Source organism: Hetaerina americana, unplaced genomic scaffold, assembly GCF_022747635.1.
Source record: "Hetaerina americana unplaced genomic scaffold, ioHetAmer1.1.p SCAF_1, whole genome shotgun sequence".
Taxonomy (NCBI): domain Eukaryota; kingdom Metazoa; phylum Arthropoda; class Insecta; order Odonata; family Calopterygidae; genus Hetaerina; species Hetaerina americana.
The window spans coordinates 76,581,722-76,608,355 of record NW_027286069.1 but is presented as its reverse complement, the minus strand read 5'-3'; the positions used below and the strand labels follow the sequence as shown (position 1 = coordinate 76,608,355).

The 26,634-nt window shown below is 37.3% G+C and overlaps 1 protein-coding gene across 1 annotated transcript in view; it reads left to right on the top strand.

The window, feature by feature from the left end:
* Positions 1-26,634, top strand: part of LOC139686704 (lachesin-like) — an 873,842-nt gene that overhangs the window by 724,493 nt on the left and 122,715 nt on the right. The window contains exon 6 of the mRNA XM_071583748.1: positions 2,494-2,622. Coding sequence (XP_071439849.1) covers positions 2,494-2,622 — 129 coding nt within the window. The remainder of the gene's footprint in view (positions 1-2,493; positions 2,623-26,634) is intronic.

Here is a 26,634-nt window from a genome sequence, read left to right as displayed (position 1 = left end):
AAATTCATTGAAATGGAGCGTTCCAATGGTTTTCAATTTGCACACAGGGGCAAACCTTTTGAGAAGCCAACAGCGCTTAATTTTATTTTCAATGGAAAAGACTATAATCAATATCAGTCCCTTGTCATTCGTAGGTGACAATTTTTTATGAACTTCATCTCGGAAAATTTTCAATCTCTACTTGTAACTATAACTGATATCGAGAGAAGGAATTATAACGCCACGGTTACGTAAGGAAATGCGTCCATTGTGTTCGTTTATTCTCTAAGAACAAGAGGACTTGTCATGGTACACGTTTGCTACATGGATAAATCGCAAAGATATTCATGAGTTTTTTCTCATATTCAATCCATATCCCTATTATCTCCGATCAGGAAACGGCGAAGATCCCCCCAGAGAGCCCGAAGGCACCATGAAGTCGAACATGAAGTAAAGTCCATGTGAGAATGGAGTTGGCCGAAACGCTCGACCATTGACCCCTGGTAATTTCTTCAATCGAATAAAGAAATTCCTCTTGGACTCACGCAACAACACATTAATTACGGCTGGAGATACCTCGCCCCGGCCTCATATTCAAATGCCCTTTTCGAAGGGGTTTTCATTGGGGATCCAAGAAGAAAGAGTCAGCATCCATGCTTTCAACAATGTTCAATGCAACGAGAACTGCTCTGGGATTATCACCATCTGTAGAAATTGACACCAGTAAATTGTTTTCAGAAGAGATTTTACCGTTAAAATACCTATTATTGGGTTTTGTCTTTGTTCACTATTTATGCTTACTTATAACAATGCGTCATACCATACTGATAGCACTTCACTTCTTGCTGAACTTGAGCGTCGATTTATGACATCTCAGAAAATTGGAAGCGCTTCGTTAATTTCCTTTGTTATTGGAGAAAATCGATTACATACTCTACGGATCTCCTAGAGAGTAGCGCTGAATAACTTTAATGTTGAACTTTTAATATTTTGCATTTCTTTTTTATTGTAAACAGAAAAGAATAAATGAGTATTTACTGGAGTTTCACAAGTAGAGAAACAGATAATGTCATCTAAGAGCCAGCGTTTGAGTCGAGTATTATGTTTAAACTTAAAATAAATGGCAAAGCAATTCGCCTTTTGGCTTCGTATTTGCACAAAATCAAAACCAGAGTTATTTTAATCATATTATAATTATAAGAAAGTTATTAATAAAGCGGCATTATGAATTACATATTGGTGCATTAGGTAAGTGTATTATAGGTTTCCTATATTTTTTATAAATTCACTAACTTATCGCACATAGAAATTCTATACGAATAAAATCAATTTGAATTTAAAAGTAGACATAGTCATTCAATATCAAATCACAGAGAACACGAAGAATATAATTCATTTATCGTAAATGTAGAATGCAGTTAAAGCCGATGCGTCAACGCTGAACAAATAAAATAAATTATTACTTTTCAAAGGTTTTTACCCTACTTATATCGAGTTATAGCAAGATTGAATTGGGTTAGTTTTTCATGAAAAATCATTTATTTTTCTTTATTTCATATTTTTCAATGTCCATGTCATGTATGAAAGGTAAATGTTTTCAAATCATGACGCTATGAATTATAAGACAATTGCTAGGTTATTTCACTGGATCGTAACATTGCCTTTAATCAGCTCAAAATATCGAAAACTGCTCATTAAAAATCTTATGTTCCATAAATTTCAAAATTATATATATATATATATGTATATATATATATATATATATATATATATATATATATATATATATATATAATATACATTTATAACTCAAGAATGGCCATACCGATTTTCATGATATTTGGTTTTTTGGATTCGTCTCAGCCCAGAATTGCAGAATAACCATTAAAATATCGTATCGTAGAAATTTCAGCGTCGGAAGCAAGGTAACGCGGTTCTTGATCATCCGAAAAAACAGGGCTAGTGTATATCTCTATGTGTATGTGTGTATATATATATATTTAAATTAAGATATTATGAACTCTGAACTCATTATACCGATTTCGTGGAAATTATTGGTTTTAGGCCCTGTAGAAAACGACAAAATGAACCAGATCTTTTCACAAGACCTCGACATTTCACTAATTGTTCATTGAAGATTTTGTTTTTCAGATTTTATTCCTTCCAAAACAATATTAATCCCACCGTAAACTAACTTGTTCAACCTTTCAGATAAAATATACTATATATCAATCGTTTGCAATTTTAAGCTTCTTATTTTTAAGCACAGTAACACTGTCGAACTGAATAGGGAACTTTGAGTAGGGTGCTAAAAAACAATAAAATAAAATATATGTTAATCATTACTTTAATTCATAATAAGAAATATAGTAAGACGCATAAAATCGAGTATGAGCAAAATTCATCCACTCTAACTCCTAATTCATTTTTTCCTATTTGAAATTGGTACTATAATTTGTTAAAAGTTTGTTAATCGATTAATAATTTATGCCTTTCTCTCCTTCTCTTTATCAGTGTCGACGTACCAGGGAGAAGTTCTTCGTCTCGCCAAGATCACTCGTTCCGAAATGGGAGCCTATCTCTGCATCGCATCCAATGGAATTCCACCATCGGTCTCCAAGAGAATTATGGTCAACGTTCATTGTAAGTGGATTTTAAGAGTTTATCTTGAGAGCCTAAAAATCGATAGTTTTTAATGATAAAATTCTACTAAATGCTGTATATATTTTCTTTAAATTATCTAAGGCTATTTAATGCTTTAGAATTGGTAATTTGAGTATGGATTGTTGATAAAAGAGGAAACCTCTTAAAATGAATTCCTGCATTCATTCACATTTTATAAAATACGTCTACTTCTGTTTCTGATGACTATGATGTTTGTTATAACAAATACTGAAGTGAGTGTAGTTGTAACTACAATATCTGACTTGAGTTTTAAAATAATCTAATGACACTGGTTGGACGATTAAAAAGGTTTTGATAGAATATTATAAGAGCTTACTGATTAAGGTAGACTAGTAGCCTTGTACACATACTATATGCATAAACACTATTTTCAAGCACACTCTTGCGAATTGAGTATTGCTAATAATCCGATGGTGTTTGCATAATTTGATAATGTATAATTGAAATCCAAATTTAATAATGTGTATCAATTGGGTGATTTAAAATATTAATAATTATTGTTTAAATCGATGTAAAGCACATAGATACACTGAACACAAAGGAATAAGTTTTCTACAACTTATTAAATCACGCATTTGAAAATATGCCACCCTTGTAGCTCACTGTTTTGCTACAATCTTAGTTTAGAAAGTAACTTACACGTAGGGATATTTGTGTAAAGTAATCTGTTTGTTTCGTTTGCACTTCATTTCAGCTTCTTAAAGTTGATGAATGATGACAATCGTTGAAATTTTTCAATTTTCTAGTAGCAGCAGTTAACCTCAGTAAATTCTTACCATGTTTTTACAGTTTTTAACTGAATCAATTTAGCAATAAAACACGATTAAATTTTTATTAATTTCAAATTTGCAGAAAAAATTGCATATTTTGTATTATTACCTCTCTATTAAAAAATATTAGTGAATGATCAAAAAATTGAGTTATATGTTAAATTCTTATTTGAATTCTTAGGATCAATTTTTTACATTTAAAATACATTTTTAATATTAAAGTCCCATTTCAACGGCCTTTGATTAAGAAAAAAATATTAACATGTATTTCATATACAAGACGTTTTAACATTCGTAAAGATATGAGAAAATGAGAAAAAATTGGAACAAAATGGGATGGGAAAATGGAAACAGAACGGAAAAGTACGAGTACCAATTGCATCGTATATTAGCAGAGAGAAAACAGCATAATGAGAGGGCACCGCTTTGACTTGACTCAGTTGGCAATTTTTCGAGTTCATCCATTGAGAATAACTTCAAATAGAAATTCTTCTAATCATAGATACGTCAAACAGGGATTAAAGTTTGAAATAATAGAGTAATTGAAGTAATGAAGTTTTATTAAAGTAATAAACTGAATAATTGAAATAAAATCTGCTCATGTATTCTATTGTAATGGATTCACTTAGTCATAGTATTTTAAATGTGTTAGACCATGATTATCTTCTCTGAAACAGCAAGCTCGATGAGATTCAATTTATTTCAATAAAACTTGATGAGCATATATTTTTAAAGAGGATATTTATTATGCTAAGGAGTACTAATCATCCATTACCGCATGACCTAACCCACATGTTAAATTAGTACCAGAAATCAGCGATTGATTAGCCATAGAAAAAATGTCCATCTAACTTGCAGCAGGTTATTATTTCCAATCTGTCCTTCGGACGGAAAGATATGGACTTTCTAACCGCTCAGGTTTTAATCGGCTATTTATTATCAGAAAAAGTTTGCAATTATTGAGCAAAAATTTTAAAAATAATTAATACAGTGTTTAATTAAAACATTGTCTCTACAATTTACAGTCCTAATAATTTATTCTTATGTTTCAAGGGTCATATTTAAGTTGTGAGAGATTTTTGACTTCATTTTGTATATTTTTGATATTAATAATGTGCGACTTTGAAACCTGATTATCCCTTTATAAGTGCAATTCGAGTATCATTTTCAAAAAAGTAGGTAATTCCCTTTTACAATGGAATATTAAAATTAAGCGGCAAGAAACAAATGAATTTGTTAGAATTATTTCGAAGGCCAAGAGTTGTAAAAAAATGTATTTCTTTTCCCTTAATTTTTACAACCACATGTAATACTTTAGGCTCAAGTTCAAGGTGCGATATAAGATAGATAAATGTTCCCTGGCGTCGAACCACGCCACGCCGGATGATATAAACATTTCCCTCCGCTACGATCGATGTTTGAGGTCAGAACTAAAAGAGGGAGAGAGAGAGAGAGAGGAAAGGACGCCCCATCTTCCCCTCTCAGCCCTTACTTACACCCCTGCCACCCTCGAACCTATTACATCATTCCAAATGGAGTCTAAACGAATGCGTATTCAAACGCCCTCCCTCGTCGTCCACCCACCCTTCTTCCCTGAGGAAGGCGACCGCCACTCTTTAGCGCTTTCGAACGCACATTCCCCCGCTCATTAAATTTTTATTTGCGGATGGAAAATTGCGGGAGTGGCGAGCGAGCGGAAAGGAAAGAGGTGGAAGAAGGGGGGGGATGGAAGAGTAGGAAGGGGTGGATGCGACGAGGGGAAGATGATGGAGTGGGAGGGCGAAATATTTGCGCAGCGGCTAGGGCTCCACTCACCCGCATCCCTTAATAATAACCCCCCTTTTCCTCCTCCTCGTATTTAACGTCCCCGCCCCGTCATGCTCCTCCCTCCCCTACTCCGTCCACTACTCAACCCCTTTAAGCATCCTTTCCCATGTCCTTAATTCCTTTATTCCACTCCCTTCCTCTTCCCACCCACAACGTTCACCCAAAGGCACCCAAGTCCCTCGCCCTCCCTACCATCCTCCCCATCCTCAAGGTTTTACGTTCATTTTGTTCCATTTTATTCTATTTATTTTTTACCTATCCCTTCCCCCCCCCCCCGAGAACTTTCCCACCGCCCTTTACTCCCGTCCCCTCTCCCGGCCACGACACCCCCATTTCCCTTCTTTTGCGCCCATCTAATCCGCCTCCGTCCTCCCTTTTTTTCACCCTCTGCACACCCTACGCCCCTTTTCCCGCGGACGCCATCTGCTCCCCGTATCTTCCACAAGAGGGAGGGGGAAGGAGGGAGTGGGTCGGTGGGGTGTCGATTCCCACTTTCTAGTCCCTCTTATCTCACCCTCTCTCTCTCTCTCTCTAACCCTCGTCCTCCCTTGTGCAGGGAGTGGGGATGCTCCCTCCTCTTCCTTTGCGCCGTCAGTGGTGTGCGGGATCTCCTTATGGCGAGGGAGTGTCAGAGGATGGGGGGACCCTTGTAATTGTCTGATCCCCCTTTGTCCTCCGCGCGGCGATGGTTAGACGAGAGAGCGGCGCGGGACGAGTGAGTGCGAGAAAACAGAGAAGGTGCGGGGGTTCTCGGTGTGAGGAGGGGGTAGAGGGGGGATAAGGTGCCGTGCGAGATGGTTTTCAGGAACCGAGAGGGATGGGGACCACGAGGTAGTGAACGGGTTCCTCTTGTGCCTGCATCCGTACGCACTCCTCTTTGTCTCTCACCCTCATGTCACTCCCAAATCTCCTTAAACGCCCATCTACATGGGCGCGATGGGTGGAATATGCAGACCTCGTGGGGGTGGAAAGGCGGCGTGAAGGGATAATGCAAGCCATTTCGATATTAGATTCAGGTCAGACGATGTCGCTGCAGAGAATTAGAATAAACCATTATTTAAAGTGGGTCGATTATTATTCCTCCTCAATGCGCGAGTTATCATATATTTTGTCTTATTGCCGATATATCGCAAAGCACTCCGGTTCTTTATGAGCGCAAGTGAGGCATTCCATCTCACCACCGTCGGTCGGCCTCCGTTTTGTGCTTCATAGGCAAATGTGAAAATTTACGATCTCTCCACACAAAAGAACCTTTTCGGTATAGCTTCCTGACTATGAAATGCATGCCCTCAATATATTCGTATTCATCTTCGAATTATCGAACCATCTCCGGCAATATGGTAGGATTCCATTCTTCAAATATATATTTGTTTAATTGCAAGGGTAGTCGTCTTTGCAAATAAAAAACTACTATACTATAGGTTGAAAATGATTGTGATTTGAAGGTTAGTTCGGTTAAGGATTGAATGAAGGGAATCCACAAGAACATATGTTATGGCATTGATAGAATCAGATTATCTTGCAAGATAACCTACGAGATAATTTTTTCTTCTCCTCCAGACCAGTGATTTGTGTTTCCCTCGTTATCCGTATTTATAGTGTACACTAAATCCGATGACAAAGACAACTCAATTTAACAGTCGGTAGTCTCAAGGGAGAATATTCGGTTTCTAATTATAGGCTCTTGTTTTGCATTCAAGGGATGTCTTTAGGTAAGAGTACTTTTAGCTCAATCCAAGCTGTGAAATACCCTAGATGCAGTGGATACCGTAGACCATTGCGGGAAATCTTATGCGGCACTACTAAAGGTTTATTCCTCTCTTCTATGAATAGTATTTGAAGCTAATAGCAAGATGAGATGCACTCTGTACTTTTAATCTTTTTGTTTATAATTATGGTTCAGGCATTATAAATATGCGCACAATATTTTGCCAATATATCAATTTGTCCTTAACAAAAACTCTGCAAAAATTAATTTTCTTTTTCTTGACAAAACGGAGAATCAACCCATGTCCCATGGCACTTCTCCGGCAATAAAACTTTTTTGGATAGTTTTAACCTTCATTGTAAATACGAGTATTTCTCATTATTTTAGTCTATTTATTATAACTTAAGCCGCTCAATGTACATTTTTTCACTTGGAGTCTCCATTTTTAACGCCTTTCACCTCTCAGAGGCCTGCCCTATTCTTCTCCGTGCCCCTCCCCCAATTTCGCTCCTTCCCTAACCTTCTTCCCTCGCGTTTCGAATTAATGCATACTTCCTCTCTCTATATTTTAAAACCTCTTCATCTAAAAGCCTTTAAAAAAATATTAATTTATGAGGGAATGGATTCCCCTTAACTCGTCCCTTCCCTCCATTCCCTCCCTACCTCTCGCTCTCTCTTTCTCTCCTCTTCTTCTTCTTCTTTGGGATCTTAAGGCCTTTTCGATAGCGTTATTTGATTATTTCTCCTTCCACTCCCGCCAGTAGTTAATAAAGTAAGCGAGAACGATTTGTACCGTGTGAGTGAAATTACTCTTCTTTCAGTGTTCATTCCGCTGCTTATTTTAGTATCTATCTCCTCATTGATTCCTTTCCCTTTTTTCTCCCGGTTGAATTATGCCGGTCAAATTTAGCCACCCTAAATAAGTGGGATGTAATTAATCATTTTACAGATGCACAATCTCCCAAAAGAGGTTTACCCGGGGCTCATCTATTTTTTTAGGCGGTATGGGAACCTTACGTAGGAAACCTTTCTACTGTTGCTTTCTTTAATCCTTGTACTATCGTCAAGTTCGTCATTTTCTTTGCTATTTTTAATAAACTTGTTTATATAAAGTCTCTTTTTATGTTTTCTATTTAAAATTAAAGAAGATATTCATTGGTAATGGTTAATAATTTTAATTGTTTGAAGAAATCAAAAGGAGGTAGGAAAGATGTATTTGAATGGCGAGGGGCATTGAAGACTGCAATGGATGGAAGAAGGTTGGGCAAACGAGGAAGGGGCAGGAATAGGATAGGCATGTTGGATGGAATTATGTGTAGAAAGAAGTAAGCGGAATGGAAGAGGGACTGACTGACTGAAATTCAGGTTACTGCGATGGGTACAATTGTAAAAGCTGTGTTCATCCCATAACTACCTTATCCGGAAGAATAACAAATAACAATAATACTTATTCTACGTTACCATTTTTCAGCACAAAAATTTCAAACTTTAAAATGTTTTTGGTAGTTTCACCTTACCTTTGACCAATTTATTTGCGTAATTCATAAGTATTTTTCCATTAATTTCGTGTTTATAACTTATCACTTGTGTGGAACGGTGCAGGTCAATGTACCGAATAAGTAAATTTAACGGGTTTCCCCGCATTCGTACTTTCAATTTGCATAGCTTCGCTTTACAAACACTTCCTCTGGAACACACATCCATTTTTTTTATCGCGTGCAGGCAGTAAAGACGGTCAGTTGCAATATATTGACTAAAGCAGAGCAACCCACTCGACGACTGTATACAATGAAAGTTCTGTTTTCCGTAGACATCCTTTACCTGTCTGATCCTATACTTTGCCGTCGCCAAAAATCCCTCCTTTGTGATTTCAGGCCTCAAATGCGACGGCGAATGAATGCAGCGCCTTCGCGACGCTTGACTCCAGTCCCCCCACCATTTTAGGAGTTTATTCCCCTCCCCTTCCGCCCCTTTGTTCATCGCCTCCACTGCCGGTCCCTCTCCCCTCGTTGCCCCCGCCGCGAAAAGCCTTTGAACTGCTCCTCTCCAGCATCCCTTCCCCGTTCCTCCCTCTCCCTCCCTGCCCTCGTCCCCATGTAACTGCATGCCATTTTGTTCCACCCGCTCCTCTTAAAACCCTCTTTCTCTCTTTTCCTCCTCCACCCACGCTTTCTCTCTCCATCTCCCACACGCTCTTATTCAGCCTATCATTCTTTCCCTCTTTACCTCCAACTTCCTGTTCGTTTTTCTCACTTCAAATGCAGTCTAAATCATTGGCCATGATAACGGTCGGACAACGTATATCCACGAGTTTAACTGAAACATCATCAAAACTTTTGTGTTTTGTTATAAAAGTTTTAAGTGGGATCAGGGTTGATGAGATATTTTCAATCACTTTCGCCATCAATTTTCGTGAATCAAGTGATACTTGACTGATCTTTAGATGCACTGTTTTTTTTCTTTTGAGCCATCTTTGCTGGATGAATTTTGCCATTTATTCGGTTAAAAATCCTTTTTCAATTGGGTTATTCGGCAAACAAAAACATTGATGTTTATTCCAACGAACCTAATTCTGATTCATGAATGGGAAACTAAGCCAAAAACATATTTATTCCAAGTTATTTGTATCTTTTGTTGAGTATGCTCGTTCTGGTTTATCTTTTTGAGTTCCAACATTGCTACTCGGAAAGCTCGAGCAGCTCCTTCCTCCATGGAAGAAAATTTAAGTGATAATCCTTGGGAACAATGAATGAACATTATAATAAATTATGTTTTCATTATAACACATTTTTTGTTACTGCCTACCATGGGATCATAAGCAATTCTAGGCAGAGATAATGAAGTAAGCTGTAAATAGTGACTTTCTAAACCTGCTTATCAGGATCATAATTAAGCTAAAAATAATTTTTTAGATCGATATATATATATGTGTGTATATATATGTATATATACATATATATATATATATATATATATATATATATATATATAAACCATAAATCGAGTAATCAACCCGAAGGTCGGTTCAGTAAGTGCCGGTAGAGATCACCCAGTACTAAGCTTGGCTTACTTAATAGTACAGTACTTACAGTACTTGGCTTGGATTAATACGGCGCGAGGAAATTCACACTTCAGGGTAGGGGGGCCAGTTCCTTTCCCTGTGCCAGTTATGGTTTCCCAGGAAGACCTGGTACCCGAAAAATCACTTTAGCTTGGGTGGAGCTGCAGGTGCCCAGAGTGACTTGCCCGGGAATCGAACCCCGGGCCCTACGGTCAGCGGTCCAACGCTCTACCCACTGGACTACCGCGACCCAAACATTTATATAAATATTAAGCTTCTAAATCATTACGGAAAGCTCTTAAATTAAAACAGGTTCCATGCTTTTAGTATATCTATAATGAAATTAGGGTGAAGTTTTATTGCATTAACTTAGCATTTCAAGCAGTGTTAAAACGATGCGAACAAGTGTGCATGTATTACTTTATCAGCAATGCACACACTATATTTTTTTTAATTATTTACTTTAATTTTTACTTTCACCTGTGATTGGTTTTCAGAAAACTAAAATTTTATTGCATATTTTAAGAGGAATGAATATTCTGGATGGGATTAAATATTCTGAACTGTTTTCAAAATGAATTAAAGTCAACAGTAAGGCAAAATGGGAAAAATTGGCACATTTCCATCTCCACACACAAAACTACCTTCAAGGGTAAAATCATACAGAAACGCACGTTTAGACCCCTTTTATTCCGCGTGCTTCAACTACTACTCAAAATTTGTTCCAAGCAAACAGATTAGCCAGTGCATTGATATTTGAGCAGATATCCGATGCGTATGCGCGCAGCGGGTGAGAGAGAGGCAGTCAACTATTCGGAACATCGCCCCGTACCCGACCGCATTCATCGAATAAGGTGGCGTCGTTCTCTCCCGTCCGTTCCCCTCCGACAATACCACTTCTCCCGGCCCTTCTTTTTCACTCAGCCCTTCAACCCGGATATCTCCTTCCAACTCGTTCGTTTTGTCCTTTCTCAAACCCCTTTCCCTTCCCTCCATTTAACGCCCGTTTTCAAAAGCCCTTCACACGCAACGACACAATCAATGTGTCTCGTCCTTCTCCTCCCTCCCTCCCGCCGCCACTGTTCCTCCCACCTCCCGCCGCCCCTCTTTTTCCAACCACCCTCCCCGTCTCTCCCCATTTCATTCGCTCTCCTCCTCCTCCTCTCTCCGAACTTCGGGGCGAGATTTCTGTCACTTTTGCTCCGACTCCCCGTCCGTCCCGTGCGCCTTCTGAATGTTTTTACCCTCGCAGCACCCGGAACGCTTGAGAGTTCCCACATCAAAGCGCAGTTTCGCATATATTTTTTTCTTATTCTTTTTTTTCTCTACCTCCGCTCTCCCTCTTTCGTTCTCGCTTAAATTTAAACTTTGGAATCCGTTCTAAATCACTCCCTAATTTGTTTCCCTTTTGAATTGTAAAATATCATTTGTCAGGGTAATGACGAATATTCGGAAATAAATAAATAATCCTTTTCCTCTTCTAATTTTTTAGTCGTTGCGTTACACTTGGGGCGCAACTATATTCTTAATTATTAGCTACCTTAATGAGAAAAAAACTATTTGTCAGCCGAGCAAGATTCTGAAAGTCATTATCCCTAAAATATTTTTTTGTGATAAATCACTTCAAGGTTCATTTTGTTTCGTATCATCGCAATTCTATTTATGCTTAATTTAATGTATTTTTTAACCCTTGTATATTACTCCATTGACCAATTATCAACATAGTTTTAATCAAATTAGTGTAATCATAACCCTCTTCGGGATCAGCAATATGCTGATTTGAACACAATTGGATATTTAGGATACTTGTAGATGATTTAAATGTATATAATAAGGTATTTTCATTATCTGTTGGAATAGAAGCAGGTTTGAAAGAGGAAGCTAATAATTGCTTCAGGGTACTCTCTCCTACTACTTATCCCTATCCTCTTATTTATTTCTTTTCATCTATTTGCCATTATATTTTTTGCAAAAAATTGGCAAATTAAGTAACTCTTAACGTTTAATACTAATTGTTTTGGAATATGTGACTACATCTGTTGAGCTGTGAAAGCATCATGGTATTATATTTATCTGGGTGAGCCAATGTTATTATTACTTTTATAATAATTGCCCATTATTAAAATGCCTGGCAAAATACAAGAAAGAGGCTTCCCGGATGAGGATTTATATTATTTTTAACCTTAAAGATGAAGCAACTCTATGCGGAAATGAAAATTACCTTTTAGGGTTCAGGATAATAGTCAATCTAGCTAATATCCAAAATAGGCCTTTTCTCTCAGTCACTTACCCTTTCTCTTTGTTAACAAATATTTAATCAGGCTTTCCGGTGTTTTCAAAACCGATGCTACCACAACTGCGCAAATACATTAATTGCCATTTGCCTTATTTATGGGAGTTCCTTCATTTGATAGGTAATTTATTTTCATGCTTTAAACGGCCTTTCATTTTCGAGGTTCCGGTAAAAAAAATATCCCTTCAAAAGTCCCTATTCCCACGCTGTTGCCGTGATTAACTGCTCCTTCTTAAAAAAATCTCCGGGGGAATAAATGAATCCACTCCCCTAAATCAGTCATATTGGTGAAGATTAATTTCCTTACTGAACCACGGAGGTTGACTTCTAATTTTTTGAAAGTACAAAAACAAAAAAAAACCGCGAGTTTGCGGTTTTTGTGAAAAACCTGTTTAAAGTGTAATTGCATTCTAACCTGGCACAACTGTGACCCCATTAAAAAGTTAAACAATGAATAGTATAAACAAATAATGGTCGGTCACTCTGAAAGTCCTACAATAGCGTGATGCAACATATATCATTCTGCGGTCAGGAAAAACTCGAATGAATAATGGTTGTAAGATAATAATAATAGGTGCGTATTAATAGTCAGAATATTTTTTCGCGACATTTTTCCAATGCTCTGCGTTTGTATTAAGATAATTTTTAATTTCCTATGATTTTAATATTCTGATAATCTTTTGCAATAAAGATTTTATTTAACGTCTCATATCATTTTCGGAGGAAAACGCACCACAGAAAGCTTTATTTTGTCCTACGCCCATTCCCGCGAAATTAAAGTCCCTTATTCTATAATTCTTCCGCGTCCCTAATTTCTGTGATTAGATTTCACTCCCTCGTTTCTCTCATTTCACCTTGCCGTGCATTTCAGTTCCAGTCTCCTTTGTAGCATTGTTGGTTCGTTTCCTCCCTTTGTTGTCATGTCTTTTGGTGGCTTTGCATGGGTCCATTTAGATGGAGATGAGATATTTTCCTCATGTCAATCCACCACCCGGGGCGATAACTCAGCTTCCATTTTTCCAGTTGCTCGACCGCTGCGTTGACAGTCACCTTCCTCTTACTCTTCATCCACACTCGCTCGTACATTTGTGGTCTCGTAGCATGAAGTGAAAGCCTCCACCTCATAAATCATCGCTGAGAATAGTAGTCTCGTCAAATATTGTGTGATAGATTGATAGGTATATCTTAGACTCTGTGTTAGAGAGAACGCTGGGTTTTCTTTCCTCTTTGCTTGGATTAAATTATCCCCAAAATTTAGCTTAAATGACTAAATCCTTAAATTTGAGGTAAATCAAATTAAATCTTTTGAGGATAACTTAAAAAAATTTACTGCTGGGCCTGTCCCAAAAATAAGTAAAATAAATTCGGAAACATATGAATAGCAGATCAAAGTACTAGTTGATAAAATTCTTTCAAATAGCACCCTTGTTCATCTAAACACCGTTGATGCCAGCGCCTCTACCAGTCACGGTACGCTTCATGTAAGACGTCGGCGGGATTCATGTTCGGGGACCTCGTCACGGCCTCTTTGACGTTATCCACTGTTCCAAAGTGGTTGCCTTTCAAGCCAATTTTTATTCTTGGGAATTAATAGAAGTTCGGCAGTGTCATATTGGGTCTGTAGGGTGACTTCGATAGCGTTGCCACTTTGTACTTGGTCAAGTACTCGATCACGAGGAACGCGGCGTGGCGGTTGTGGTGCAGCCTCCAGTTGGCAAATATCTCCTTCCTGGCGTATCGAACTCTTTCCCACAGCCTTTCAAGGACTTTCATGCAGAACTATACCAAGGACTATGTTAAACTAGCCGCTCACTGCCTGTCCCATAGGCACAAAGTCTTTGTAAAATAAACCTTTTGAGTCGACTTATTCTACACTATCATTCTACTTTTTTTGGGGCAGATCCTGTTTAGAGATGTGGGATGGGATTAATTTAATTTAAAGGAAAAACCCGTCTATTCACCATATCTTTGTTCTGGGTATATTTCTAAGTGATAAATTATCTGTAATCATACTCATATTATTAAGATAAAAATTTGTCACTTGTCTAAATGTGTTTCCTAAAGTATAAAGGAGGCAAAACTGAAACATATTGGAGAGAAGACTTCATTTGAGTAAAAATTAATAAAAGGCACGTGCGACCTTGAAACTAACTCGATTAACCAAAGAATATTTTGAGAAAGATGAGATACAAAATTCACAGTATTCAGATGGTTTGGCAAAATTGGTGCCTGCAGGTATCTCTTTTTTAACCTGAAAACATATTAGTTTTAATGAGTCGTTGCATTATATGAATTCCTTACATAAGAGAGTGAAAGAATATATTTTGAATCTTGCACAAACTTAGTTCAAATTAATGAAAGATAAAGATGATCACAAGTCATCACGACATGACATTTCCCAAATACGCTATGCGATACTGAAGTTAATTGAGGTTTCACCAGGTTCATGGCATGGCAAGCGTTAAACCGCGTAGTTTTCAATTCAGAAAAATTCACTCAATAAAGTGAATTCACACAATGAATTCACACGGGGTTGTCTGCCGCCGTTTCAATGCTTACAAACAAAAATCAAAATTGAAATTAAGCCTTTGCTCCCTTTCACCAATGCCACATACATCACTTCACCACCACTCATAAGTCGCAGTCATTCCACAATGCCTTCGCCCTCTCCAGTCAGAAGACCTTTCCCCTCATTCATTTAGGAAACACCCTCCCATAGCACGCTGCACTTCCTTCCATTTCAACTTCATCCTCCACCTATCCCCTTTTATCTATCATTGATCTCTGCACCACATACGTGGTAGTCCTATTCTTTCAATTTCTGTAATTTCGTAATTACGCCCGATAATTGTATCTTTTGTATTTTAAAGTTATGTGTACAAATTTTATTGAAATAAAATAAACAACAGAACACTCCAAGTTTTAAATTTTAGCAATTTGTTAATTTTTTATTTGTTTGCATAAAAATTAGACAATTCGAACGCTTGAGAATTTAGTGCTTAATTCTTATTTCTGAAACTTTCATTTTTCTCTACTGCGTATTTGCCTTTATTAAAGGATCCAAGTGTGATATCCGATTTTCCATTACTGCTTCTTTCCATCTACAAGATATAATTATGACAAGTTTTCATTTTAGCAAAGGTTATTTGTGGCACATGCATATATTTTCATTCGGATTGTAGCAATGTTAGGGATTAAGCGTTTTAAATAGCATAACCAGAGTATTATTCTCATTGTTTATGGGTTGCGATCCTAATGAATCCCTTTTAGAATTTATCCTTACTTGTACACAACATAAGTAAAGTGATTTATGTTTGGGCAGTAGAGTGATTTTAGCAGTGATGAGAGACATTTTGTGAGCAGTAAAAATATCAATCCAACAAAAGAGACAGGAAAAATATAGAAATTCAAATAAATGCACGAGAAAATAATTCAAGATTTGGGAGCAAACCCTGAGACCTTTTAGATATCTCGTCACACTTAAGAAGAAATCACCGTTGAAGAAAAAAAGCAGTTTCTACTCCGTCAGAGTGAAAAAATCGACCATGATGTATCATTGGATGGGGCGTGTTTTGGATGAAAAGGGATGAAAGCTTTTTCCATGAAGAGAACGAGATGAGCAAAGAATGCGACAGACACACACACAAACACGCATATATATATATATATATATATATATACATAATTTTTTCCAATATACCCCAGGGCTGAATATATATATATATATATATATATAATACATTTACATATCATTATATATAAGAGGGTCATCCGGAAAGTAGTACCCGTTCGTGCCGCATGAAGTGCTGACGACGCGAGTAGCCGCTGGACGAGGTCAGATAGCTTCAGTGGCTTGTCTGCCTTCTCTGAGCCAAGTTGCGTGACGCTAGCATTGCCTGTGTTGTTTCTGTGATTGTTTACAATGTTTAAAAAAATTGAGAACGCCGCCAGTTGTGAAGTGAGGGCAGTGATTAAATTCCTCAATGCAAGAAACGTTCGCCCATGTGATATTCATCGCCAATTAAAGGAGGTGTATGGAGACAATGTAATGGACGAGTCGTCTGTTCGGCGGTGGTGTCGCAACTTCAACATGGGGAGGGGGAACACACACGACGATGAGCGTTCGGGGAGACCGTCTGTCATTACAGACCAACTGGTGAGCTCAGTTGACGAATTCGTGAGGAACGATCGGCGCGTCACAATTGATGACATCTGTGAGCATTTTCCCAATGTTTCTCGAACAATTGTTCATGAAATTGTTAAACACCATCTGCATTATGCAAAAATTTGTGCAAGATGGGTCCCTCGCGTATCTCAATGAGCTGGCGGCGAAGGACTATGCAGCAGGAATACAGAAACTTGTCACACGTTATGGCAAATGCCTTAATTTGCTTGTAAATTATGTTGAGAAGTAGTTTAAAGTATCCTCTTTCAAATAAAATTTTTTATGTTTGTTAATATTTACTTTTGTGTCTTTATTTCACGAACGGGTACTACTTTCCGGATGACCCTCGTACATATTTTATTTACTAAATGAATGAATGTTAATAAATAAAGATAATGGATTCACTCATTCAAGGGAAGTTAATTCATTCAGAGATAATTTCTTTTTTTGGAGAAATATTTTTAAGATTTGGGATTAGGTTTACGGAGTCGAGCTATAAAATTGAAATTAGCGGAGTAAAACAACTTAATCGCACTTTTAAAAAATATATATTTTTTTTATTTTAACAATTTCTCGATTTCTGCTGAATTAAATAAAATACAATGCTCTGTGTATGTTCAAATTATATAATGCAGTAAGCGACCAAGGTATCAACTTACCAAGTTCTCTTCAGGTCCGTTTTTTAGTCGAAATGTTTGTTGTGCAATAAATAATTTTATAAGGTGTTCTACAATGTGTTTTTACCTCATTATGAACATTTTTCCCAATGTAAAGTCTGACACCCATTTCGTCTTTATTTTTTTATTTATAAAGTAACATGCAAGCCACCGCTAGGGTATGTGTCAGTGAGTGATTACCCACCAAACTACTTTTGATCCAAAATATTTTTCAATCCTAGCGCGGTTGGACGATATTATTCTGATCCCTTGTCGTTCGACAAAAAAATAATGTTTCAACTCATCTATTCTAAACTTAATCTTTTTAATTTTATTTACATGATCTCTCTTACCCTAATAATACCGCAAAAATGCATTTTCAACATCATCGCTAAAGAGACATTCGTCCTCATTATGGAAGAAATTTAATTTGTAATTTAACCGGCGCCCCTTAAGTGATTTGGAACCAAGCGCCTCTAATAATTCTGATACGCTACTCAGTTTGTCATTACAACGTTTTACAAATTTAGCTCCACTACGCTGCATGAGATCTTATTCGGTAATCAATACAACTTAATGAGGATCCCATGTACTAGCACCATATAGCAAATTAGGCCTAACCAGCGAAAGCTAACATACTATAACTCTTTAACGTATTTACCCAGAACTCTTCTAATGAATCCTATTTTTATGTTGGCTTGTCCGCATATTCTCTGTGCATGTTTCACCCAAGATAAGTCTTGAATAAAGGTAACGTCTAAGTATTTAATTGAGTCCACACTTTCTTTTCTGGTTTATTATTTCTGTTTAGTCAAAACAAGGTATCCGTCAAAAGAGGAGGTTGGAGGTAAAGCGAAATGTGGAACATTATTACCTGGGCCACGGAAGGATAGTTTGCAATCGCTCATCGTAGCATTAATGTTGTGACAGTTCTTCCGAGACGTCACCAGAAAAACTCCTTGAAAAGGAAATTGGGGTTCAGGCAACCGGAGCCGAGAGAGTAGAGGATACGGCGGTTTAGGGAAATGGGAAGGGAAAGTGGAGCAATATGGGAAATAACAGAAGGGAATTAACGAAATAATGACTTTGACAGCGAATATTACTCGCACCATAGTATATTACCTTTGAATTAAATCGACGCAGTGGGAAGAAGTCGGCGGAAATGGGAAGTGGTAACTTCAATTCATATTCGTACGTAGGAGTTCTTTACAATATTACTGCCAATTTCTAAAGACCCGCTTTCACTAAATTGTTGCGCAATTATCCCTTTGAAATTGTGATTATTTACATTTCATTAATCATGATAACCAATCGTATACATTACTCTGAGCATGAATCTCATATTTTTGTTGCCCATCAACTTGAAAGAATGATAATCAATTGTTCTAAATTTGGTAAGTGTCAATACGACCTTGGTTCTACAGGACCTTTATTGTGACATAATCAGTAATTGAGTGTTTATTGATCGTCATCTCTCAAGCCATGGTAACCGCACGTTTATACGAGATAAATTAATAATTCTATAATTAAAACTTAACAAGCCATGCTGTTTCATTATTGTTCGTACCATACAGCCTGTGAACACTCGAATCAGTTTTTAAGGCAAATGACACAACACCTTATGCCTATCCGAGCAATTGGCAGAAGAAACTGAACACTGGTGGAAAGTCACGTGCCTAGTTAATTCAAGGATTTGTCCGTGACACGATGATATACCACACGACATCATCATAGGTTTGAGGGAGGGGGGGAAAGAAAATTTACAGTTCCTTCTCCAAAATGCACGGCGGGATTAATGGGTGGCCCTCTCCCGGGCGACGCTCCCCGGAGCATCTCAGCCTCCTCCGTCCGTATGGGCTTCCCGGCGGAAGCGAGCGGGCAGGTGATGATGTGCGAAGGTGTGGCCGTGGGGGGAGAGGAGAGGTAAAGAGTCAGGGAGTGGGGTGCGGAATGGGTTAGATGTCGGGGGGGGGGGAATTAAGGGGGAGGCGGAGGAGAAGGCGGATGGGGGATCGGATGGAGGGGTGATGGTGGAGGGAGGGAATGCTCGACTCGGCTTGAGTCTGGTGAGGCTGACAGCGCGCGCAGTGCAACAAGTGTCTCGATGGTTTGAGAGAGGATGGGGCCGGCGTGGGTGGAGGGGGGTGGGAGAAGGCGACACAGGTGAGAGGATTTGAGGGGGTAACGGTCGAAGGGGAGGCTGAAGGGCGGGGGGGGTGCTTGCGGGGTCCGCAATGTGTGGAGTGGGGTAGGAATGTGTGTTAGTGTACCTGTGTGCGTGTTTTAGGAGTAGTGTGGGGAAGATAGGAAGAGAAGGTGTGGGGGTGGGGATCGAAAAGACTGGGGAATCTCCTCCCACAGTTCCATCTTTAGTCCTGTACGTGAGCCAGCGCGCGTATGTGTGTGTGTGAGAGAGAGAGAGATGTGGAGAGTTCGCGCTCCTACGAGTGGATCTCAATGAGCGGCGGGAGGCGAGAGAGTGAGAGGGAAGTCGTCCATTTTTGAGACAAGACTGGGCGGGGAGAAAGAGAAGGCAAGGGCCGGTTTTCTTTGCCGTCGCCGAGAGAGAGCTTGACTCTCCCCGAGGTAGATAAATGGATATTAGGGAAATGTCGGGATGGTGTTGGTAAACGCTCGGAATGGATGCTTTTGGGAAGGTTCGCGCTCGCGCGCTCTTTCTTTCTGTATCTCTCTCTCTCACTTTTTCCATTTTCGCGAGCTCGTTGGGTTGTTTTTTTTTCATTTTATATATTTATTCATTCTTTTTTTTATTTTGAGGGAAAGGATTCCCTTTTGAGAACCGTGTCTTGGGGATCTAAATGCGAAAGCGTTGAGGTGCCCTTTGATGCCACGACCGCGCTCGCGAAAGGAATTTGCTTTAACTGAAAGCTGTGATTAGTATTCTAGTCGAGTGTGTAGCTATTTTTGGCATTATACAATGCGTTCATGTTAAGAAAATTGTGTGGTTGAACATTCTATATATCTGTTTATTCGAAGTGAAGAAAAGTTATTTTTTTAATTGGTGTACGATATTTTTTCTTCTCTCAAATATTATTATATTAACCCCTTTATCCACCCAAACTAAACCAAATATTATTATATATTATATAAACCCCTTTTTGGCATTTTAAATTGTCCCCCATTTTAAAATGTCTGTGTCCATAAGTAATTATGGCTATGGCTCAGTAATGATGTAATAATTCGATTTTGTCAGCAACAAAGTCCTAATTTGTGGTTGAACGGCGGCTGTTTCCATTAGATATATCGCATGCCCTGTCCAGCTATTTTTCCTTAACTCCACGTATATTACGCATCTTTTGCGATGCTTTCACTCAGGTAAGTATGTTTTGTGAGTGCGTATAATGACTCTTGTGATATTTCTTGTAAGACACCTTGGAATCCAGAGCTGATTCCCGAAAGGGGACCTGCCGATGGGATCAATATATTTGTGTGATAATGAAAACACTGTTTATACGATAATAAAAAGGTGTCTGCTATTTTGAAAACACAAATAGTGCGATTTGAGGACATTTTATTAATTTTTCTCCTCAGAAAACGTAGATGATTTATCATCCGTTGATTAGGTGATTCATTAGGTATTTGAATCCCTGGTATTTATCTCACAATAGGTATTTGTAGGAGATGTTATTGATGTCATGACTAGAGTACCGCTAGGCTTTCTGCTGGATCTGTTTGTCTTTTGGTTGATAATCCTTAGCCAGTGTATCTTTTTATTTAATGTGTCCACTAAAAAAGGAAGCACCTGCACCAACATACGTCAGATGCGATCTTTCATAAAAGGGAAATAATACGTCAGAGTAAAATCTCTTTTTTGCACCATGTTATCACGACTCCGTTCTCAAAACGGACGTTCTCGTGAATTAAAAACACAAACGTAATTGTCTTCTATTTTAGTAGATACTATTGTATTTCACTTTCATAGGCAAAGTGTATTAAGTCAACTAGCTTGTTGAACAAATCATTATTTGATTGTTCGAAGAGCTTGAACAAGTAATTAAATAATATGCATATGCTAATTATTTTCTCGCATTAAGATGTTAACATTTTAACTGTAGAAAGAATGTTTCAGAAGTGGGTTGAAATCAACGGATGCTTACTTTAAAGGTGTCACCGTATTCAGTAAATAGGCTCTCCTTTTCTGTTCTTTAGATGTTGAGTCGTTTTGGAGATTTACTATATCCTTGTATTCAATTAAGCGGTGAAAGCCATTTTTTTCCATTAGATGTTACCTCCCGTCGATAGTTTCATATCGGGCTGAGGATTTTCAAATTATTACTATGGATTTTATTAGTTGGATGATCTCTAAACAGTACGTAAGATCAATTCTTCCTGCTCATAGCCGCAAAGCAATTGTGACTATTTCTAAGTTATCATTAAATAAGTTGCAAAACTTTCTTTATCCCCCAAGTGAAATCAAGACAGAAGTCTCGCTACAACGCAATCCTTATCATCATTAGGTCATCAAAGGACAAGGATTTGTAAATTGACTTTAATCTTTTAAAATAATGGTTCTAAGTATTTCTGTTTACCTTTTTATGGCGGGATGACTAAATTTATTTAGTATTTCGGGCACCATATGTATTCTGGTTAATGAAAGTTCAATCTATGTCAAAAGATAGAGCGAAGCCACCAGCAGTGAAGTTACTATTGGAGCATCAAACTGTAAGTTGAGACAAATATCGGAGGTCTATATCATGTGAGAAAATTAACACGTAGTACAAGTATTTTACAATACTTCAAATTTGTCTACTCTCAGTGTCCACACACTGTGCTCGCCCACTTCATAATGGCCAATGGAATTCCGATCCATACTATGGGTTTTACTACGTTATCTATCGCTAGTTCTATGAAGTACTCCAGATAAATACAAGGTTATCAGATTCAAAAGAATTTCAATGACATTTGCAATTGATTTTATTTATTATAATTATTTTATTTTCATAAGTGATCCCACTCACATATTAACGAATTTTCCTGCGAGTAGAAAGTATGCTAGTGTCATCTACTAATCGTCTAAGGAGAATGAAATTATTATTTTTCATTGTTTCGCTCTTTTTATGCATTACTGATATTATTCAACGGTTTCAAGCAATACCTCGTGATGGTCATCAAGAAAAATAGTTGTTATAATTTACAGAATTTTATTTCATTCCACCTTTTCCATCGCATCGACGTCTACATTTTTCTCTTATGAAGATATCGACTTTCTATGAAAAAGCGCGTGCGGCATATTATCCTTCGAAATCTACAATATATTTTCTAATAATCATGTTATTAATATTTTTAACTTTTAAGACTGATATTTTATAAAGCAAACTTCATGCTTAAGAAGGGTAAGGATATGCGGAATTTTGATGTTTCAACTGAGTTTCTTTTAGTTATAGAAAATATAGGGTAATGTTAACATCAGCTTTGAATTCGATGCTTCCAATAGAGAGATAAAGGAATGAGGTTAAATAGACATACCGATAAAGGTAAAAGCGCATAGTTATTACGTGATATTAATACAATATAGTCATTGGTCATCTAAATGTGAATATATCTAAGCTATATTAAGATACTACGGTTGCTCTACTGCAACCGATTGTACACTATGACGTTATACTCGAACATCTATTATTTCCAACAGTGTAACTTCCCGAAGCCTACTGGTTCAAAAAACCGTTTCCTCCTCTGAGTGCTGGATGGAAAAAGTGCTATTAAACGCCAAAAACCAAGTGACAGGCACGTTTACGTAGTTATGCACCTTAGCGTCTGACATCGATTATATTCGCGAAAGACCATATTGACTTTACTTTTAAAGTTCATTCCTCTTGTTTAATTCTCCAAATCCCTCAATCCACTTATTCTATTTCATTTCATTCCACCCGGGTTTCACAAGGACAGTCACTAGACTTAAATTGTTATTAATATCTCTTAATAAATCCTAGCATAATAATGACATGATTTTTTTAATGGGGCAGAAAGGTAATTCGGAATTTCGATTTAAATCTCTGCTCTTTTTGACTTCAGCATGCGTGGGGTCATTGCATTTCTTCCAAATGCTATCAAATATGTCCCATTATAAATATTTAAATGGAGAACAAGGAGCTTCACCTCACAGTGATTTTTTACAGAAAACTCCTCAAAAACTTAGCTCTTACATCTTCCATACTTGGCTTCGGCTGCTTAGGTAAATTTATACTTGAGATTTCATATACGCTTAAAACCATGGAGTTATTTCAAGTCCTTTTTAAAATACCCGGCTGTCATCTTCTTAACTTCATTGCAGATTGAAAATATTGTCCTCGACGGAATTTTAACGTTGCATTGTGCAGTTATTTTGCATAGTAATGACCCGAATTTTCCATACAAATTCTTTTGCGTTGAGAAACCTTTAAATTGCGTGACATGAGGGCCATTGATAAATGCTTTAATAGTAAAAGCAAAATCATAAGCGAAATATAAGAGTTTAAGGAATAATGTGTGCGGTTTTGGTGCACAAAATACTATAAACCATTCATTTAACCTTTTCAGCTGGTTTACTTTTTTCGAAATTTTATCATAGCCCACAAAGCTCATGGTGATGGAGACATTTTAATTAAATGTGGGATAACCATGCCCTTTATTAAAGAGAAGAATTTAGCCCAAATTATTGCGGAATCCTTTCAATATGTTGATTTCTTGAAGAATGAGATCAATATTGACATGCTCCTACGTCCTTTTATGAAATTAAAATATTAAATTTGAGACAATTTGTTAATGAAGAAGGATCTTGGGCTTTCCCGGCGTATCTGTTGAGTGAAATCCTCTCGGGTCTTCGACTAGGTTACCGTCTCCTTAGCTGACGACGTTATAAAAACGACTCGGTCACCGTCCTCATGGCTTTTAAAATGAGGACGATGACCGAGTCGGTTTTGGAAAATTCGACAGCAATATAAATAATAACCCGGAGGAAGGCTCGATAGGATTACACTTAACTTGTAAATGGGTCTCAATTTACTCGTGGTTTTTTTAATCAGCCCTATTTTCGCTGGCAGGGTAGATTACTTGTGTATTGTTTGATTACTGCAATAAATATAATATCGCTCCCCACCAGTTTACTTAGCTTAAGTTGGCAGCCAAATTCCCTATCTATCAACCAGTCGGCGCCATCTATCGTTTTTTCCCCAGCGTGCCAATTTGATAGTCTTTTCGCAGCAGCGTCACCACCAGAGTAAAAGCTCTTGGTAGCAGGAAGTTCCACCTCCGGGAGGAATAAAGCGTCGGCAGTCCCAAAAACTTAATCGTTACACGTGATTATTATCCATAATAAGTTAACATATTATGAGCGATGAATGACCTTATATGACTGAAATGTATATTGAACTATACTCGCGGTCGCCGTTTACACTTTTATGGCCCGCTTACGCAGCGTTATAAAACCTGACTGAATTATTTCGCTGTTATTTCTGGCACCAAAACTTTGGGCTCCTGCGGATGCTTCCCTCATAAAATTAGACGTTCTGTCACCCGGTGAATACATCCAACGATTTTTTTAAAGTGTAAGTTAGATATTTTTAAATTTGAAAAAAATATATATTCTTCAACTTGAACTGAACTGTGATAGCCTTTCAAGGCAAATAGATGAAGACGCAAGTACTTATACGTGTGCAATTCAGAACACAAAGTTAAAATAATATCTTCCTGTGCTGAAATATCAAACGTTTTGTGTTTATGTGGCATAGTAAAGTATGCTTGAAAAAATAAGTTTTTCATTTATATCTGTTAACAACAGGGCAATTAGGGTAATACTTCTCCGGAACGGAATTTGCGTGACTAGTCTTATCACCCGAGTAATCTAATCAGCTTGGTTTCTTTCTAATAGGATTGCATATAATTTAAATATTTACTAACTGATCAAAACGAATTTTATAAAATAAAAAACTAACCTCAGCAATTCATCATTCCTTGATCTATGATTATGAGCTTTTGAAATATAAATCAATTAAACAGTCAGAGTAAAATGAAATATTACAAAAAATGTTCATTTATGTGCCTGTCACCATATTCCGTATTTTTAACAGCTTTGTTTATTTTAACAATAACCGGGTGTTTCACTTATATATCAATTAATGCGCATCCTCTATATAATGATTGATTTTTTTCAAACAGGTGATTCCTACTTTTATCGGCATCATTAATCAAAAAGGGGATGACATTAAAGTCATCGAGTAAAATTTGAAATATAAATATTTCCCTGAAACCCATCTTGAATCAAAGCTTGTACAAATGGGGTGCAGTGTGCTTCACAATTAATATTGTTGGGCTTTTTTAATGGAATTTATTAAATTATCTTCAAGTACAACAGATCTAAAATAACTTTAACAATGTTTCCAGTTCCATTTAAATACTTTCCGATTAGATAGCGCTTTAATAGGACTCTTCTGGGTGTAAAAACCTCAAATAAATTGCAATTTTATCTCACATGCATGGTAACGCTTCTTTCTTCTTTGTGCCAAAACTTTTGAAATTTGAAATAAATCAAAAGATATAAGCAGACATGGAATGCCTGGAGAGAGGATTGAGTCCACGGTGAATTTGCAATTGACCACATTTAGATGACAGAAGTGTCTTTGACATTGCATTTGCATAAAGCATGTGTATACAATTGTTATTTTATGCTACTGTTTGTATGCTGAGTAGTAACTTCGCACAGCGTTTTTGTTCTGTGCTTTTATCCATTTTAAAATTGATTTAATTTGAGTAAGAAAATTGCTATTTTGTTATAAAACCTTCTTGGCTCAGTGGCTTTTCTTTTCAATAATTCATGATTTATGAACTGAAATAGGAGTTAAAGTTTTTAATACGCGACAGTGTCTCTAAATATGATTGTTAGCGCATAAGTTTTTTATTAGTGTGCTCACTTTCTCAATACTTGTATAAAGATGTATTTTTCTGCCCATATAAAAGATTCTTTCATTACTCCTGTTTTGCAAAACACACTCAAAACAACTTTTTATCTGTGTTCCAGCGTAAGAAAAAAACTAAATTTAAAGGGGCCTTTTTCTTTAAAGAAATTTTTAGCTTATATTATTCTTGGACCGTTACTTTTCCAATTAATTTCAGATTTCATCAACTTATTGATGACTGTAATATCATCCAAAAATATTTAATTAATGTCCGAAATTATTCGAAGCTATCCTAATACTGATACCTCATAAGTTTCGGATCCTTGTATTTTATCACTTAATATGTTTCCATTTTGTTTAGTTAGGTTAAATTTTAGTGGATTACTCCACTTAAGTCGATACCACAGACGCACGAGGTCATATTAGTGCCGAAGATTTCACCGGACTTAGAAATGTAAATCTCACATCGTATTCGGGGCTGTGTGAATAATGTGGCACGTCCTACGCACTTTTGGTTAGTTCTTAAAGGTATATAAGCATAACGAGTATCTTTCTTCATGCGTCGAGAGTATCTCAATAGTCTGTTTTATTTTCGATTG